The 19,860-nt window shown below is 46.2% G+C and overlaps 2 protein-coding genes across 11 annotated transcripts in view; one reads left to right on the forward strand and one right to left on the reverse strand.

Annotated features, from left to right (window-relative positions):
* Window positions 1-15,444, reverse strand: part of ARMH3 (armadillo like helical domain containing 3) — a 123,441-nt gene extending 107,997 nt beyond the window's left edge. For 2 of the 10 annotated variants that reach the window (XM_086901230.1, XM_086901232.1), the window contains exons 1-8: window positions 15,231-15,322; window positions 8,187-8,298; window positions 7,665-7,721; window positions 7,393-7,539; window positions 5,499-5,606; window positions 4,557-4,649; window positions 3,648-3,722; window positions 2,894-2,980 (exon numbers count right to left, since the gene is read on the reverse strand). In XM_086901230.1, the coding sequence (XP_086757356.1) occupies window positions 2,894-2,980; window positions 3,648-3,722; window positions 4,557-4,649; window positions 5,499-5,606; window positions 7,393-7,539; window positions 7,665-7,721; window positions 8,187-8,288 (669 nt within the window). In that variant the 5' untranslated portion in view covers window positions 8,289-8,298; window positions 15,231-15,322. Of the gene's footprint in view, window positions 1-2,893; window positions 2,981-3,647; window positions 3,723-4,556; window positions 4,650-5,498; window positions 5,607-7,392; window positions 7,540-7,664; window positions 7,722-8,186; window positions 8,299-14,577; window positions 15,196-15,230 lie in introns of those variants that run through there. The other 8 variants (XM_086901226.1, XM_086901227.1, XM_086901234.1 and 5 more) reach the window with 8 other exon arrangements.
* Window positions 15,299-19,461, forward strand: HPS6 (HPS6 biogenesis of lysosomal organelles complex 2 subunit 3). Its single transcript, XM_086901221.1, has 2 exons — window positions 15,299-15,611; window positions 15,885-19,461. The coding sequence occupies exon 2, from the start codon at window positions 15,886-15,888 to the stop codon at window positions 18,328-18,330; it is 2,445 nt and encodes an 814-aa protein (XP_086757347.1). The 5' UTR covers window positions 15,299-15,611; window position 15,885; the 3' UTR covers window positions 18,331-19,461.
* Window positions 19,462-19,860: the final 399 nt, after the last annotated feature.

Consider the following 19,860-nt stretch of genomic DNA (forward strand, 5'->3'; position numbering starts at 1 on the left):
CTGCTCTGCTATCTCTCTTCTGCAGCACCTTGCAAAGATGGCTTAAAGCAGCACCCAGGAAGGCAGGACAACATTCTAGACTCATCTGCTGATGGGTGAGACAGCAACACCCTGTTTACACCACTAAGAGCTGGAAGTCTCTGGAGAATATAAATGCCTTGAACTTAGCTGAAGAAAGCACACAGGCTCCATCTAAAAAGACAAATGCTAATAATTTAGGAAGCATTTCAGATTAGCAATGCACATTTTTCCTGGTTTATATGTGTCAGTGCAAAACTAAAAAAGTTGATTTTCAATCAAGACACAGAAGTCTCATTTGCAGGCAGGTCATTTTGCAGGGAATTGGAGCTTGAATAATTACTTTTTTTGTTAAAGAGATTAAAAAAAAATTGAATTATGCAAGATCTTTGTAAAAGAAAAAGGAAAAACACATGAATCTTCTGATTCTCCTAAGCTGTGTCTCTTCAGCACCTGTAGCTGCCTATACCAAGGAGAGGGAAGCACACAAAACTGGACACAAAGGGTTGTTGGATACACTATATGCTGACAAACAAGCACACAAAGGAAAAACTCCATTTAACTAATTTATTTCAGCTCTGTCTAACAAGAAATAATGCAATTCTAACAAGTTCAACATAAGGCAAACAAACTTCTGCCTAGATGTTATCAAGTACATATTCAAAAGTCACTACCTGATTTTATGGTTTAACTTGCTATCCTATCAGCCATCCCTTAAAACACTGCAAAAAATTACCAAATAAATACTTTTTCTCACAGCATTTTCTTTCTCACAGTAGCAATGCAAAAGTATTTTCTCTGAAATCAGGACTAGTATTAAAAAAATAATAAAATACAGCTGAAGGCTTGAATAAGTATATAGTTGGAACAACTTCTAAAAATTATTAGGACTTCAATCAGGAGCATCCCTTTAAAGGTTCCAAGTAAAGACATGTAAATCCCTAAAACAGAAGTTAATCAACTAGCAAAGATCTCATCAACACAGGTAACGACAACATGGAGAGACAGTCTCCAAGCAATTTGAGAGAAGATTAAAAAATTCACATCCCAAAAATACAGAAGAACATCCTGATGTAAAACACAGTGGCATTCACACGAAAAACACAAAATCATAGTCAGCTAATGAATTTTGAGCCTTATTAGATTTTCTTAAACAGCTGGAAATACAACTTAACCAGTGGAGTTCAGACCAAAAGAGAACCTTTCAGCTGCACCAGTTAAATAAAAAGAAAAATCCAGAGCACCTGAGGCATGAAAGTGTGCTACAGTTCACTGACAACCAGACAAGCACCATATTGACCCTAAGGGCCAAAGAACAGCAAATAAAAGCAGCTACTGAAGGACAAAGATTATGGCTACATTACTCCAGGCTTGGCTTGTAGCACTGCTACAAAGGGCAGTGCTGGGCAGCTGTCACATAAAACCCTTCTGGGAGTAGCTTCCAGCCTTGCCAGAGGAGCTGCTTGAGCTGAAGTTCCCCTTGCTACATGTCTGCTTCAGTTGGACCGTATGGATTGTGCTTTTCAAACATCAGCACACTTCCTTAACAGTGCCTGGTTTCAAGACATCTCAGCCAGTGTTCTCCAAAGCACTCAACCCCAACTCGGTACTCCCCAGAAAGCCACTGCAAAGAGCCAAGGACAAGTCTTGTGCACTCACAGCATTCTGACTTACTAAGGACGTCAGCTACAGTCCACAGGGATCCATGCCTCAGGGATGGGATTACACAGCTCTCCACCATTTGTCTGAATGTTGCAGTGAGACCTCTGGTCTTCCCAGTCTGCCCTCGTAAGTAACCCTACTTATAGATAATTCCAAAGAGTGTCCCCTCATAGCCATTTACTGAAATCAAACTCCATGTTCCTGTTCCATGCTACCACAGCACAGAATGCTGAACAGAATCTGCAATTCATGATTCTGACACCACTGACAGGAATGAAAAACTGACAGGCATTCCTTTGACACCAAGTGTAGTTCCTGTGCTTGCATATTCTCTAGGTCTATTCATAATTCAGAAGAAGACCTATTATAAAACCAGGTAAGTTTTGAAACCTGCTTCCTCTTAGTAATTCTGTTGAAGGCTGGGTTGTTCCAGAACTTTCCTATTTGTTGCCTAATGAAGTATATTAAGATATTCCTATTTATGAAGAAAAAAGCCTATGATCAGTAAAGCATCATGCCTCACACAAAGAAAAGCCAACCTTAGGTGCTGTTCTGACATTCAATTCTTTTTTTTTTTTTTTCCAAGCTGATGAATAACAGAAAAAAATGGGAATATACCATAAACATAAAAAGGATGACGAATAAAGTTTCTCAAAGAGGAATCCATCAAAGAGACAGAGACAGACTTCTCTTGGAACTACTAGCTGTGATGTTTCAGTTCATTCTTTGGTCACAGCTTCACCTTCTCTTCTGGGGATCTGTGCTCTTTCAGTCAGCTAGTCATGTTCTGAATCTCAAATTCAGTGTGAAGCCCAGGATGACTGGCAGTTCATTTTACCTTGGAGATTATGTATAATCACACACTCACACACAGAGGCTGACATGCGCTTTGGCACAACAGCAACTCTTCCAAAAGGACCTTCCTCAGACTACTTCCACAAAGGAAATGCAAATTCCCTAGGCAGTTTCTTTCATGCTGGCACAGAACAAGCTGTAGGAATATCATACACATTTGATTACACACATACATCAGAGACAGACACAGGGAGCATAACAGGGCTGCACTGCAAAGTTTCTCCTGCTCGCTGCTGACACCCTGATGCTACAGTGTGCACTGCTAAAAACTGTAGTGTGTGCTGCCTTCATAATCCAGAGGCCACTCTAAATTAATCAAGTAGAGAGAAGTGATGTTTCTGTTACCCAGAACACCTACCTCATACTTTCTGTAGTTGACCAGCAAGGCCAGAAGGACCACAGCATCATATCCATGTTCCCTGCGACTAAGAGGGCTGGACAGGATCTGGAATAAACAAATCACACTGTTCTGTTCAGACCTGCTTCAGGAAGCTTGCAGTGATTCACACAGAGCATAGCCACGAAATGTACGTGTAAGAACAAATTATGTCCTATCTGAAAGAGGATATTTAGGGTAAAGGGAATTAGTACCTCAAGGAAATTCTGCACACAGAGAAGCTTATTTGTCACAGAAAATATGCACACAGGCTTTCAAGACATAAAGGGCAAATATATTTCACAACAGTATTGTACAGTATCTCAATGAATCACCAGCATTACCTGTGCAAGTGTTCTGGGTTTCTCCAAGGCTCAGTTCCACTGAGAAAAGTATAATTTATCCAAGAAAAATACTTTATATATCCACATTACCTTTTGAAACACAGTTTCTCCAATACAGGAGTTCTGTGTGAAATTAGCCCAGAAATCTGTTCAGACTCTTAACTGTGCAGAAATGTTTCAAGTGAAAATACCTTAAATAGGCAGTAGTGACTAAAAACAGCAGACTAGAGTAAAGGGGAGAGAACATTACAAAATATATGTATGACTGAGCTATGAATGGAAGCAACAACAGTGCCACTGAACTACACCACACTGAAAAAGCTGAAAAGCAAACACATTACTGAAAGTTCTCACTATGGAACAGCCCACACAGTAGAAGGAAGAACCCTTACCTGCAAAATAGCTTCAAATATGCTGTTAATCATCACATACTCCAGGATAGTGTTCTGGCTAATGTTATCTGTCACCTGAGTACAAACACAAGTTTTAAAATCTGATCCAAAACTTCCACCAATGCTGTAGCTGCTTCTGGCACACAATAGGAACAGGAAAGTTCTGCTTCCAAATGGACACATTTATCCAGAATCTCACACTTAGCAAGTCAAGGTGTGACTAGCAATAGAGCTAGACATGGAGTAAAAGAAATCTGTCCTGACTCCCAGCCCTCTCTCTGCCAAGAAGCACCACCCACGGACTAAGAGCTCCCCCGTTCCTCCACACATTGGTATTTTACACAGCTGCATGAATGACAACAGCCATCAGCTGTTGCAGGCTCTACACAGAAGGCAGAGAATGAAAAACAAGGCACATATGCTCCACTGAGAACCTTCCCACCATTAAGAGGGCAATTATCTCTTATCATAGTCAAAATAGTTCACAGCTGACCATCTCCAAAAGCTGATGATTGGCCATTTATTACAACTTCCTCATTCTTCACATCCTCACCACTCTACTCCACAATTTCTGTCTTTGCTCAACCCTTCTACCTTTCTTTCCATTTATCTGAGACTTCTTAAACATCTTTTTCCTTAAGAAAACCCACACTGTGAATCCAACTGATACTGCCTCTTGCCTTCAGCCCCAGATGGCACACATCTTACAGGATGAAAAGCCTTTGTTAGTCTGCATTGGCATCTTGGTTAGAGCCACCATGCATATTCTGCACTGACCCTTGTTCTCATTCACAACTTCTTCCCCCTTCTTAAACTTCACACCACAGAATTCTGCTCAAGTTCAAAACAGTTCCCTCAGATGTGGCTCATAGAAGCCCCTAATTCATTATACAGCGATTAATTACTTACTGTCACCAAGCAGAGAAGTAGCTTCAGACACAAGCTCTTGAGGCTTTCAGAACCTTCTGCACAGAGAAGGGAGTCCAAGCTCTCCATCAGATTCTAAAGAATAAGAGTCACATTATTTAAAAGTAGTATTTGAAATTACTTGAAATGTTTTTTATAGAAAGCTTTCTAGAAGATTCAAGTAGCAGAGCACCAATATAAAGCCATGTTATTCCAGAATCAATAACTGAGCCACTACTACTTCTCCACAGGCCATATTCATACTATTGCTTCTCAGCACTGCTTTGTTAACTACAGGTTAATGACTACTGGTAACATCATGATCATTTTCCATGAGCTTTCTCTAGATGCAGCAGCACACATCCAATTAACAATACATATATAAGTTAAGATTAAAATTTTGATAGGCAAATTACTACTTAATGTTCTCCCAAAATGTACTACAGTTTGTATAGAGAAGAAAAACTGCTACTCTTGTAGAGAGATGAATGATACAGCAAGAATTCAGCTTTATCACTGGTTACTTTGTCATTTCCCAAACTCAACATCTTTACAATGAAGAGGATCAAGTAGGTTTAAAACAACCCATGTGCTGACGGAGTGTGAGAACACAGGATATGGCCCTCAGATAAAGAGAGATGTGAGGTTCAATACTAGGTGGTAATCACCTGTGACAGCCTTTTCTGACTCTAAGATTTCAACAACAGTGACTACACAGTTTGGAACTAAAGGAAAAGAATGTGCTCTGTTATATTACTAACCAACCCAGGGACCCCAAATGTCTGTGCTACTGTCAGGTACAGAACTTCAGGACAGCTATTTTTACTAAATGGCTCCAAAATTTCCCCCAAAAGCTGCAGCCTGGTACACACACCCATCTACAACTCACTGCCCTTGCAACACAGCTGCTGTGCAAACTGCTCCTCTACATTGCCAGGGCCTCACCTTCATACATAGCTCTGCCTTGTCAAAACCCACAAGCATGTTGATGATGTCAAACCCAGAAGTGGATTTGTTCTTCTGATGGACACCCCGAATTAATGCACACAAAGTCTGCAAGGGGAAAAAACAGAAGGTGAGATGTAAGGCAACACCTCCAACTCAATAGCAAAACCCACTGCATGATCCTCTCCTAGCACTGGCAGAGGCTGAAATTAATACTGCCAGCCTGGAAACCATACATTTTGTCTGACCTCTCCTCCAGCTCTGTCATTTCTAAAGGGGATTTTGGTGCTGAAAATTCATAAAAATTGGAGAATACATTTGTCCACATTCTTCTTGTTTGAGCACAAACTTCTGCTTGGTTGCCACATTGCTTTACCAACTTGAACCAATAAACTGTGTCTTTGTCAACAAGAAGAACTAACTTTCCCACCAAAAAAAAAAAAAAAAAAGTCTCCAAGTCTATTAGGCAGTTTAATTACTGTCTCATTCCAAGATCTTGAAGATACACAGGTATCAGCACACTATGCTTCCAGCAGACTCTCTGGAAAATTTATGGGCAGCAAATTACTCATCTGTTCTAAGAGAGGGAAATGTCTGTGGTGACTTTTGTCCTCAGGCACCTCTCAGACCTGTGAAGAGGGGAATGAGCAGGAATACGACTACTGAAGTTGTAGATTCTAGCTTAAATTCACCAGTGAGAGGTAATTAGTTTCAAATGTAAAGCTGGAGCCAAAACAGACCTGATGGAGTTAGCAGACCTCTAGAACCATACGAAAGCAAAAAGGTAACCTTTTTCTGGTTACTGTCAGAAACAGATACTGGGCTAAACAAACCCTTGGTCACCATGCTGATTCTCAAAAAAAGGATTAAGTAAGTTTTGGCTCCAGAATCACTTTCCACATTAACACAGTCTGATTAAGGGAACACTCTCCCAATTCCAGCTCAGGATGTGTTACGTGGTTCCTATTTATATGCACACAGCAGGATTCTAGTGACCTGCCCTAAGTTCTTCCAACAGTCTGGATATAAGTTTAGAAATTCAGGGCTGGTCTAAGCTGTCTGTGTAGCTATAACTATAACTTTAGTAGCAGCCTTTCAAACTAATTCTACAAATAACAATAAACTCAAGATTGTACGTCAGAGATGTAAATATTCTGTTTTAAATCAACTTTTCCCAGCTCACCGCTGGTCCAATGCCTCCTACATATGATCTCTTCAAGCCTGAATTTCATATCCTGTAGCCCTAAAGCTAAGATGCATTCTGCATACTCCTAAATCAAATGTATTCACCAAACTGTGAGAATCAGCTTGTGAATTAGTAACATCAAATATCAAGACTAAGGAGGGGATACACAAAAGATATCGAACAGCAGAGCTTTGGTAAGGAATAACCAGCACAAAAATGGCTATGAATTCTGAGTGATAATTCTTCCCAGCTTCCAATTAGGAAGTGTCCAGCTGAGGCAATTTCCTGCGTAGATTTCACACTAACTTCTCCAGAGCTTTATTTCTTTTTTGGCCCATATGGAAATTAAAAAAGGCAGCTGAAATGAGGGAGAGGAGGTGAAAGTAAAACACAAAGTTACACAGCCTAAGTACTTTTGACACCCCCCAAACCAACAGCCTGCAATGTGAACAAGCCCCTTTGTCTCCTCATTGCCATCCACTTCATTCTCCATCATCAGATCCTCTTGAATTCTGAAACCATCTATTGCTCTGCCAAGAGTAAAGAGACTGAATGTTTGGAGCCTCCACAGACAACAAGTAGCAGCTGCTCTGTAGACATCACTTCCCAGCAGCAAAGAAACGAGCACAAGGTGTTTGATACCAGCAAACAAATATATGGTCTCATCAGAAGCACAAAGATAGCATTCCCTGTCTCCCAGTGTGGTACCTGTAATGCATTCACCACTCTGATTGGGTGCTCCTCACCCAGGGCCTGGATGCAGTGCTGAAACAAGCAGTTGATGTTATCTTTTATCTTCATTAATTCTTCCCCATCCAGAGCCTCCAGCTTGCCTTCTAGATACTCCAGGTTGACCTGTCAGGTTAAGAAGCAGTTCATGCACATTATACCATCACCAACACCTTAGAAACAGAAGTCCTTGCACTGACAGTCTGCCACTTTGTAGGCAGAACAGCAAAAGGATGTTCACATTCTGTTACCTTCATGAGAAATAGCTCCTCCCAAAACCTAGGGTTGCATTTACTGGGGTCCTCTGTCTGAAAAGGAAAGGAACAGGCATGAGGGCAAAGAAATCATTCAAGCAGAATTTAAAGAAAGCCTTTTATCATGCGTAGCTCAGAGTCTGCATCACCTGCTGGATGACCAAGAGGTCTTAAAGTGCAGAATTCTGACTACACAGATTCCCAAAGAAAAGGAGACCAACAGAAGCAGCTCTCAAGTGGGATGCCTCTGTCTATTTTCTGAATTGTTATTTGAAACATACTGGGAAAGCCAGGACTTCCCATAGATGGTACAGGTCTGGTAAGCATCAGGACAAGGAAACATTTTGGAAGAGAACAGAATACAGAGTTCTGCACAACAGTAGGGGAACCTGGAGCATGTGCCTACACTGTGCAGGCCTTACCCTGAGGGAAGAAATCCACTAAAAAAACCCTCAGTGTAAACTAAATCAAGAGAATTTGACACAACACTTTAGAAAAAAGAGATGCTCAACTCCTTACCGTGAAAATTTCATCATACATCAACACCACTTTCTCTTTCAGTGGCTTCTTGGAGGCCGAAGATTTCCGGAGCAGCCCACCTTTCTTCTCGGTTTGGGCCATTCTGTATACCCTGAAGGTAGGAACAGACAAAAAAAGCTCAGAAAACTTTTCTTCAAGGGATATCTGACCTGCCTCAACCATGAAAGACTTTTTCACTGCACTGAAATGCTAAGTCTCTCACAAGCTGTAAGTAGGGGCATTTATGACTATACCAGATAAGAAATCAGATCAAAGGACCCATCTAGTTCTATATCCCATTTCAAAGACATGCAAAAGTCCACACACAGGCAGAAACAGAATAAGCTCCTTATGGATAAATTTCTTAATTCTTCTCTATTAAAAACTGTCTCATTATCCAGAGCAATGCAGTTTACATCTAAAAAAAGTATATATTTTTTAATCTCACTGGAGGAATTGTGATACTTGATATCAAATAGGTACTCAGTCTTTTTTCATGCTGGTCAAAGGCATCTGGTGACAAGAAGCTCCTGAAACTATTTCAAAGTCTTCTCGTATCTCGTATCTGCCTAACAAAGAACTTCAAATTCTGCTTTTGGACTCTGAGGTGGCATCCAACACTAGGAAAGCCTCCATAAAGCACTCCTGCCACCCTTGTTCACATCTACCTGTGCACCTTAGTATCCTTATCTGGGCCAGCTACTCTGCAAATCAAGCCAGAGAGGAACCCAAACCTCAAAAGCATCCCATGTGGTTCAGTCTTAGGAGGAGGATGGAAGAGAGAGGACAATCTTTACAGTTTGTTTTTTTTTAAACAGATGAATTTCATTATCCATTTGACAGCAATGGGTTTTCTAAAAATGCAAAGAAGTTTTGCTATCATTAATTGGTGTGTTACAGATGATACCATTTTAAAAAAGGTTATATCCTTATTGCAAAATAAGCCATAACACAAAGTAATGTGGTCCTGAGTCTTCTCTGAGAGACAACCCACTCCAGGGGCTGAGTCAGAACATGCAACTTGCCACATATTCTCAACCTCATATGTGATGCTACCAAGTGCAGCACTACTCTGACCTTGCAAATACACATTTATCTGCAATCACAGATTTTCCTGGCAAGCATCACAGCTTTAGTACTGTTCTAACCCCCTCCACCATTGCAGCATGTCAGAACTACTTAGCAGGAAGGGAATACCATCCCTTCTCATACTCCTAAGCTCCTAGCCTTTCTGCCATACCTCCAAAGGTAACTACACATATGGCAAACAGCATACCACACACAGAGGCCTGACTTAAGTCATGCTCCAGAAAAACATGGGCAGGCTGTTGTGGTAGTTGCACTCAACCATGGTAAATTATGCATAGAGAGGTGAATTCACAGTTTGAATCTATGATCCCAGAGCTTTCTGAGCCAGCAGCTGTGGAGACAGCCTTGGATGTAGCCTCAATCCCAGACTGCCTGAATCCCCTCCCAGTCACAGCAGGTTTAGATCTGTCTTTTCCTCAAAGACCAAGTTCCATCAACTACTGAATACCAGATCCAGATCTCCTTTACATTCTTTGTCTTCTTCCACTGCAGACAATTTTTAGCTGACTTACAACTATGTTATCAACTAGGACAATCAGGCTTACAGATTCAGTTATTCAAATATCCATCCCTTTAGCCAAAAATCTTGGTTCTAAGTGGCAGAAAAACATTTTTAGGCCTGGAAAAACAATGCTGCTGCAAAGACCCTACCTCAGGTGCAAAGGGAATGAGCTTTGCCAGGATGGGAAAGGGTAGGACAGAGAGCAGCAGATCTCACACCTGAAAAGCTAATATTAACATAGGCAGAGGGATGTTGTCTTCCCACTAGAAAGGGAACCAGCTGGCTGGTTATGGGCTGGGGTGAGATAGGAAAGAGCCCTGAGACACAGTGACAGAAGAAAGCTTAGCAACTACTGCACCATCTGTAAAGACCAAAATTACTCCCACAGCATAGTAGGTCTATGTACCCAACTAAGATGGAAGAAGGTTTCCAACTAATAAACAAAAAAGAAAACATTATTCAATCATCTTAACAGCTTCTCTTTGACAGACTTTGCATTATTTTTAAATTGTCAAGGGAAATAAGACATTATTCTAATTAGAAACATAACTGGAAACACTGAGAAAGCTATTAAACACCAACTCAAGAGTGATGTCACTGAGTCTAAGAATACAAATCTTGAGTAAGATTGCACAAAACAATTTTCCTACTAGAACTGTAAGTTTCTGAACCTTAAACAGCTGCCAGCCCCAGCATACACATACATCCATCAGTGTGCTTCTAATTGAATTACAGCTAACGAATCCCAATGTCAAAACTAATAAACTAACTCTCAGTGCTTCTAGGTCAGCGTTCTCACATCAAATGTGTACGTGAATGGGAGGGGATCAATAAGCTCTGCTTAGTCCCTGGATTTTCAGAGCTGCATTTTAACCCTTTTTCTACATTTCCAGAAAGACAGAAAAATCAAAATACCTCAAGACGCAAAGGGTGAGCACTAGAAGGATTGCACGATCGTGTGAAAATTCTAGTCTCTGTTAAAATCGGTCTTAGGATTCACATTCTCTCCAAACCAAAGCTGCACAGAGCACATACAAAGACAACTGCTAGAGGCAAGGATTAAATAATGTTCTTGTTTATAATTTGCTATTCTACAAATGAGCATATGGAGGAGCAAAGAGAGAAACGTAAACCTTGTCTTTCATGCCAATGCTTTATTAGGCTGTGTTTGTTTCATGACCTATGACGATCAGGTCATACAAATGTTTTTTTTGTTTTCACTTTATGCAATTACATTTTCTAGATGTCATAAAGACATAACTGCATTTTGCTAATTGAGACCTTCCAGGCAGCTGCAGAAAACAACAGTTAAATGCACAAAACATTTATAAATAAGTTGTAGAGATGTCAAATTATCATGGTGCCATGACAGCTTATAAAAACAACAACACTGACGATAATTAACAATTTTCCTTTAAACATCACATTTAAAAAGCATCAGTGCATTTTCCACATTTTAGGTTCAAATGGATAATTTATTCTGTCAATAGGTCATTCCCATTAACACATGCTGCTAAGTGAATCCTGCTGTATTCACTGGCTGCATGGGAAACTGCCCCTCAGGGCCAAGAGAAGCACACACATGGGGATTTTTAGAACAACAAATGCTTTGCTGTGCAGCAGAAGATCCAAGATGCTTCATCTGGAACTAAAAGAAAACTTGACAGAGCATGAGTCTTGGCAGCTCGAAGGCAGGAAGATAAAAGCCATGGCAGACACAAGTTCAGGCAGACTCTTGCTTTATCTGTCATCAACCCCAGGATCAGCTGACCCAGCGAGGAAGAGATGAGCACATCCAACCATCCACCTCCTTTCTTTTTCATTCCAGAACTCCTAACAGAGATTCCAACCAAACATATGACATTCCGATGAACGCAGCTCTGTTGGCTTTTTGTTAGAGTAGCCACAGGGAAAATGAACCTGGTCTCTTGTGTCTGAGATTTACTCAGGCTTGTGCACACTGAAAACTGCTACACAATGCTCCACATTGTCACTCAGCTCCTGTACAGACTTATTAGTATTCCATAGACCATCTTTTAATAGCAAAAATATTGTCAAGAGGATAACACTAATGCACATAATGACATCAGGATCCAAAACTTGTAACTTGTGTAATTTTGCATGCAGCCCATCAAGCACAGCACTTTGTATTCAACTGCCTTGGCTAACAAATCCAAAAGTTTTCAAGATTATAAATGCACATACACAACCCACACACACAACCAAACACGAATAAGTGTATTTTTTTCAGTGTGGACCCCTCACAAAATGTACTGTAACACTTCTTGGCTAGACATAAACAATACAGATGACACAAAACTGTACTTTCACGTACAACTTCACTGGCAAACCATTTATTCACTACCTGGAAAAGACTGTGCAAATTATGTGATCTGTATTAGTTTGTTAATGTCAAAGCCCTGAACCTCAATCAGTTTAATAAAGACTCTGAATAAGAGCTGAGATACTTCTGCTTTTAGAATCCAGTGTCCCTTGACTTGTCAGAGCTACTAAGATTGGAGTCACCTATTTAAACATTTCAAAGCCAGCAATTGCCTCCTCCCTTCCTGAGTGTATGCACCTGGGACTCAGTGTGATCATGCTTTGCCTTTCAAGGTTCCGCAGGTACATCACTCAAGATTAAAGGACAGTTGTTCAAAAACTGCCTCCACCATGCAAGAGGTAGGGATAAACCCCTGTCTGAAAGTTAACACACAGCTTCTAAAGCGATGTGTTATAAGCTAAGTACTCATTAAATTCAGTGAAGTACCAGGAAAAACTTGCACTTAATACACGTGATGAATCTGCAGAGTAAATACAGGACCTGAACAACAGGCAGCTGCAACACAGGTCCCAGTTGTCCATCACTAGAAGTAACACACAACCTGCACCCAGCACAAGAATTTATGAATCCCTGTGCACAGGAAGTGCCTGGACCCAGTTCTCTGTTAAAACCCCCAGGACCATCCATCAGCAGCCAGCAGACCACTACTGAAAACAAAGAGAGCAAGAAAACACAGGGCTAGATTTTGTGAAGGCTTTAGCAACAATCATGGCCAAATTACTGCCATAAGCCTTTTTGCAGCTTAGTCTTTACAAACTCTTGCATTGGCAGTTACAGCTTGTGCAAGCATATCCACACTGCTTTTACATTCCATCCATTGTTTACAACTTCATTTGTATATCGTCCATTGGAATAAAAGCTGCTCAAATTGTTCCTTCCTCTACAACTGTTAGGTGCTCAACCCATCAAGTGAAGCAGTAACACAGCATACAAGCTTTGGATCCATGCTGCAGAATTTCCAGGTGCCTTCAGGCAGTATGTAATGACAAACATATTCTGAGGGTGTGCTGATGACAAAAAACCTACAGAGGTCCTACTTCTTTTTCTGCAATTCAAAGCAACAACACCCAACAGAGTCACAGTATACATATTTTTACTAGAAATTCCTTCCATCCCACTCAGAGTATGTGCTTCTACATAGTACAACCTAAAGTTACACCACTTCTGACCTATTTTTTACCCCTTGAAAATCATGAAAAGCAACTTCCTAGTGCAAATACAGCCACATGCTACCTCCCATTGCACCTGTTTTAGCAATGATATAAAAGAGTAACATTTGAGCTATGATTTTAACACTTCATCCACAATTACATTTAACTTCTATCTGTCCAGTTAAAACAGCACCCAACCCATCAAATTCACACCACCAACTAGCTACGCTTCTTCCTGTCAAGTCCATCCAGACAAGCATTGCATGTTTCCACCAGTACCTGTTCACATGATTTTTATATAAGGCAATCTTTTCATTTCACCACAGTTTCTCTCTGCATTCCTGGCTACCATGACCAGATCTCTAATGTCAGAAAATTACTTTGGGTTTTCACTTTTCAAGCCCTTTAGAACCCATCCCACATAGTTTATAATGAAATATTCTACAGTGCCTTTAGACTCCCACCTAAAAGCTCATGTCACTTGCAGACCTTTTCAAATGCCTTCCTTCTGAAGAAAAACACTCTCCCTGTAACCTTCCCCTGCCCTTTCCCCATGGCTTCAGCTGGTGGTGTGGATCTAAGGCCAATGTTGAACACAGTGCAGCTGCATGACCTCGGTTCTGACTTCTGAGGTAGCTGCTATGTTCTGAGAAGCTGCACAGTAAAGTCATGCCAAGATAAGAAAGGTGGAGCTGCAGAGCAGGTGACATTTTTGAAATACAGACCATCAGCAGCACAAGTACTCAGGAGTTAAAATGCAAACATAAAAAGGTGCAAGTTAAAAAAAAAAAAACAAAACAAAAAACAAAAAAAAAAAAAACCCACCAAAAACCAAATGTCAAAAACAGGGAGCCAGAATTTTTTTTGTATAAAATATATATTTTTGTATACAAATATACAGCAACTCTGCAACTCTGAGCAGCAGAGGCTGACCCTTCCCCTCCTAAGGGATGTCCCGTATGGCTGCCTGATGTGTTAGCAGGGGAGGGAACAGATGAATGCTTAGCCCAGCAGCTCATTAAAGCCTCACTGTTCCTTTTGTGCATGCTACCCAATTACTATCTAACATTTTTACAACGTATATACCCTGCCCACAGTATCTCTCTGCACACAGAAGTGCCATAAATGACACAGTGGATCAACCTGTCATTACTGGAAAGCCAAACTGCTGTCCTTTCCTCTCCTCCAAATTCCTGTTCTGCATTTTTGTCACACTTCCTACTAAAGCTCAAACAGCTGGTGAACTGCAATCACCACGTATCGCAATGATTCAAATTATCCCATTGCTTTGCATATTCCACCCACCTGCTCACCCTAATTGGCTCTCATCATACATTCAGATTAGATTCTCTGCTGGAGAAGCAAACTTTGTTACAGCGACATACGCAACAGGGTTTGACCGAGGCCGCAGCTTGCTCATGCAGCAAGTGCCTCTGCCTTCAGCACAGCAAACACTGCGAGCTCCCGCTGCTTTTACCACTGCCTGCTCTTCCCCTTTTGCCCATACAAGTGTTCGGAGAAGGGTGAGGTAAACCAGATAACTGGAATGATCAGCGAAGGCTCGATCTTTTCCTAGGAGTTCTCTCGTGCCCCGACCAGCCGGCAGCCGGGGGACGGTGCGGCCCACGAGCAGCCGAAGGGCTGGGCTGCGGCGGGCCCCGCGGCCTCCTCGGGGCCGGCACTCGGGGCACGCACCGGGGCACCGCGGCGTCACCGGCGGGAGATGAGCGGCACCGCCCGCTGCACGGTGTGCGTGCGGCCGCTCCCGCAGCTAACCGGGGTGGGCAGCGAGCGGCCCTGGTACGGGGTGCCGGTGCCCGGCGAGGCCCCTCGCGGCGAGGAGCGCGCCCGCCCCGCGGAGCCCCCGGTGCGGCGGAGGCCCCGGTGCCGGAGGGGCAGAGGGGCGCGCCCGGCCCCGCGGGCGGGGTCCCGTGTCCCCCCGCCGCTCCCGCACTCACCTGCGGGCAGCCGCTCCCCGCACACCGCGCAGGCGCCGCGCCTGCGCCCGCCGGTTCCCCGCGCGGCCGCGGCTCCCGCAGGCGGGGCGGGCGGGGGAGGCTCCTCCCCGGGCCGGCTGGAGCTCGGCTCGCCCCGCGGGGACTGACGCACACGCACCCCGGTAACAGATGGCCCCGCCGCCTGCGGGGACCCGCGGGTCGTCCTCGGGACGCGGCCCCACGGCCCACCCCGCACCGGCGGCGGAAGTAGGAGCGGGACGGCCCGCGGCGGCGCGGAGCGGCTCCGCCCGGAAACCCGCGGCCCCGTGACTGCGCAGCGCTGAGCGGAGCCGCCACCGGCCCGGGCCCGGACCCGGTCGGCAATCGCCGCCGCGGCGACAGGTGGGTCCCGGCGGGAGGAGGGACCCGGCGTGTGCCCGGGGCAGCGCGGAGCCCTCTCGGGCGGCGCTGGGTGTGCGTGGAGCTCCGGGTGCGGCCGGTCCCTGGGAGTTACTGCCGCGGAGCCGGCTCGCAGCGGGGGGAAGGTGCCCGAGGGGTCCGTGGGGGTCTCCTAGAGAGCCGAGGGAGCAGGGTGCGGCGGGGCTCCGGGAGGGGACTGAGTGGCGGCCGTGGCTCCGTGCCCCGGCTCGCCCTGGTGCACGCTGTCGCTGACAGGATGAAGCTGCGGCAGGTCTCCGACTTGAGTGACTTCAGCCGAGGCCACAGGCTGCGGGAGTTGCTGTGCCGCGGAGAAGGGCCCAGCCACATCCAGTCCAGCCCCGACGGGCAGCACCTCCTGCTCCTGCAGAAGAGCCGGCCGCCCACCCTGCCGCGGGTGGTGGCCTTCCAGCGCCACAGCATCGCTGGAGCCGACCTGGAGAGGAGCTGGCAGCCGCCCCAGCCAGCCCTTGTGGGACTGCTCTTCCTGCAGAGCCCTGTGGTCCTGGGCTCCTGGGTACTGGCCGTGGTGTGGGAACATGGCCGGACCGAGGTTTGGCACTTTGTGGTGGCCGTGGGCTGGCAGCTGCTGCAGACACTGGAGCTCTGCCAGGGTGCCCGGGCACGAGTCGTGTCCGTGTGCAGCCAGGGAGCCAGCCTGGTGTGGTGTGAGGAGAGGCCGCCGCTGGGTGCTCACTCGGACATCAGCAAGTGTGCCTTCAGGTTCTGTGTCTGTGCCCGCGCTCTGGAGGTGGGGGAGCAAGGCGTGCGGCTGGGCCCTGTGAGGATAGTCCTGCACAACAGCCCCGAGTACCAGGTCCTGGCCTCTCCCCAGCACGTCTTCCTAGTGCCTGCTGCTGCCGGCTTCGCCACCACTTCCAAATTCCTCCTAATCTGGCAGCCAGAGAAAGCAGAGTTCACCATCACAGCCCCCTCTGCAGGCTTCATCCACAGCAAGGTGCTGCGCTCCAGCAGCGAGTCAGACTTCAGAAAGCTCCTGCTGGGTTCTGTGGGCCTTCTCTCAGGTTTTGCGCCTCTGGACATTCACACCTCCACTGTGTCCAACAGTGGGGGTCTGCTGCTGGTGAGCACAAAGGGTTCTGTGAGTATGGTGGAGCCAGATGGGACACAGAGGCATATCTTTGACCTGGATGGCAGTCCCCTTGCCCAAGGGAGTCCTGTCCAGCTGAAGACCTTTGGCAGCATCCTGGCCTGTGTGCTGGCTGGAGTACTGTATCTTGTTGACCAGAACAGTGGAAGGCTTGTAGAAAAGGAAGTTCTGAGCATGAAAGAGGTGCATTTCCTGGAGTCCCAGGGAGAGGACAATATCCAGCTCCTCAGTCAGACTGGCATCTACAGCTTTAGTTTTTCCAAACCTGAGGATGGTAGCAGGCCTGAGCCATGCCTGGTGGAGATGGTGTTTGAGGAGGCCTGCAGATATTACCAGAGGAGGAGCCTCAGCAGCTCCAAGCTGACAGTGGAGAAGTTAAAGAAAGGTGGTACATTCCAGGCTCCTGTGGTCCTCGCTGCCATCCTGCAGCACAGCCTCCACCAGAAGCAGAAGCCAGCCCAAGGCCTACAAGACACTTACGCCAAGCTGTTGAGCACAATGAGCCTGGAGCTGCAGAGCTACATGAGCCTGGAACTCCTCAAGACTTGTGTAGTGTGTGCCCCAGAGAGTGAGGTGGAAAGCTACTGCAAGGAGCTGGTGGAGCAGGAGGTCAGCCGCATTCTGCAGTCTGACATGGACAAGGACAACTTGGCCTATTTGAACTCTGTCTTTGCCTCCTTCCCCAAGGCTGCCTGGAAAGCCATAAGGAGCTGCCTCCAGCTGCAGCAGAATGGGGATGGCCTCTTGGTAGCCAGGGCCACCCCAGAGGTATGGAAGAAGGTCCTGTGTCAGCCGCAGCTGGAGGAGGTGGGTCAGAATGGGATGGTCCCACTCTTTGAGCTCATTTGCGCCTCCTTCCTGAGGTTCAAACCCAAGTGGTTGCCCAGCTTTGTAGAGCTGACCCAGCAGTATGTTAGCAGCTCTTGGTCATACAGCAGCAAGGAGGGCCCAGAGGGCCGGGTGCCTCTGTACAAGAGAGCACTGGGAGTGCTGGCCCGAAAGAGCAAGCACAGCGAGGCAGATGACGAGATGGAGCTGGAACTGCTGCTCTGCAGCAAGAGGCCTAAGGCTGTGCTGCAAGCTCTGCACCTTCTCATCCGTTTGAAGCAGTGGCAGAGGGTGGTGGAGGTGGCAGAGAAGTTCTCCAAACTCAGCCACTTGCTTAACAAGGAGATATTCATCACACTGCTGGCTGAGTTTGCCCAGCACCGGGAGCTGGACCCTTACCTGGACAGGATCTGGCCGCTGTGCCCTGCTGAGCTCACTGCCTCAGACATCCTCACCATGGTCCTGCAGCACCTCCCCCATTCCCAGGAGGACCCAGTGCCTTTCTCCAGTGAGGGGAACCAGCTGACTGTGGGCTTGCTTAAGCCACTGCTGCAAAGGGTTTTGCAGCGTCCCAGTGTCCAGGATGAGATGTACTCAGATGCCCTGCAGAGCACCACCTTCCCCCCTCCCACCCCACCCCGAGAGCACAAAATCCCCTCAAAAGCTGTGGCTGATGATGTTCCTCAGCCATCCATGGCAAGGACTTCGTCGCCCTCGGCACTGCTACAGGATGACAGTGTATGAAGCAGGGAAGGACAATGTCATCCCAAGCCCTGGGTGCACAAGGAAGGGAAATCCTGTGTTGGCAGTACAGAAGGCTGCTCCCTTCTGAAGCATCCCTGCAGCAGCATCTCGAAGAGCCTGTTGGGTGGCTGGGATTGGGGGAATCTCCTCTTAGCCAGGGTAGGCTTTCTGGTTATTCCTAGCAAGTGCAATTGTGTGTGTGCCAGTGGAGGAGCAAATGCCAGGTGCATTTGCAGATGAAAACACTGGCTACACTACAGGACTACAGAGCTGCTCCCTGCCCAAAGCACTTTGTTTTTGGTTTGTTTGGCTCCCTTTTAAGTCCACTTCTTCCCTGATCCTCCAGTACTGGTGGTGGAGTGGTAGGCCGGGATACACAGTCTTTCTGCCCCATTCTCTCCTCAGTGAGTTGGGTGGTACCTCTAAGCTCAGCCTGTGAGAAACAGGGCGTGTTTCTTGCAGCTGGGTCACTGAGTCCCACTGCTTTGGGCTCAGTCAGATGCTAAATGCCAGTGTGGCACAGCTCCATGGCACCGGGGGTCCCAGCACACATGCTGGCAGTTGCAGCACTCCACACTTTGTCTTGCCACAATTCCTCTGGGATCAATCCTGTAGCTGTGACTGATTGCAGCTACTTAGCTGAAAAGAGCAGCCTAATTCCCTTATCTCTCTGTCCCAGACAGTACCCAAACTCTCTTCTGAGCTGAGAAGCTTGCAGCAGCCTGTGTGAACTTGGCGCTGGCCCTGCCTTTCCCTTTCCTTTGTGGAAGCTTAGATTATGCTGCAGGACACCCGAGCCCTCTGTTCCCATCTCCTCTACCTTTGCCCTTTGCATACAAAGGGGCTTTGTCAGGGTTGTCTGGCTCATATTGTGCCTCTGTTTGCAAAACCAATGTAACTTGAGAGCAGTTTGTGCAGGAAGATCCAGCCTCTCTCAGGTGCCCAGTGCCTGGCCCCCTCCACCAGGAGGGAGACCCTGGCCGTGGCTTTGCCTCTGCATTCTGGGCTGTGGTGTAAAGGAGGCGCCTGTTGCCTTGTTGGGCTGCGGGAAGTTCACATACATTAATCCTCTTGAGAGTGGTCTTAAGTGTGGAAGACAGACTCCTTTTAAAAATAAAAGTTCCTAAAGCACTGCTGAGGTCGTGGTGGTGAATGTTCTGAGGGTACACACCCTCAGGAGGAGGGCAGTCTTGTTTTGCCTCTAGTGAAAAATGGCCAGGCTCATTTCTCTGGTGCTGCCCAGCATGGCTCACAACTGGTACAACTGGGCTCAGAGAGCATGCCCAGGTAGCCCATTCCCTCGGTGGTACTTGGCTGCTTAGCACTGTGAAGCCATGGAGGCAGGAGTTTGCACAGGCAGCCTGGAGCGTGTGTGCCACAGGGAAGAGCCATCCAGGCTGTGCATGGCTGTGGCTGGGCCCAGCAGAGAGTTGAGGAAGGGAGGATTTTTTTTTTCAAGAGTCGCAAATTGTTTATTTTTTAGGAAAACTAGCAACAGAGAACACCTGGCTGGCCCAGCAAAATCCAGCT

This window comes from Cyanistes caeruleus, chromosome 8 (genome assembly GCF_971803275.1).
Source record: "Cyanistes caeruleus chromosome 8, bCyaCae1.hap1.1, whole genome shotgun sequence".
NCBI classification, from domain to species: domain Eukaryota; kingdom Metazoa; phylum Chordata; class Aves; order Passeriformes; family Paridae; genus Cyanistes; species Cyanistes caeruleus.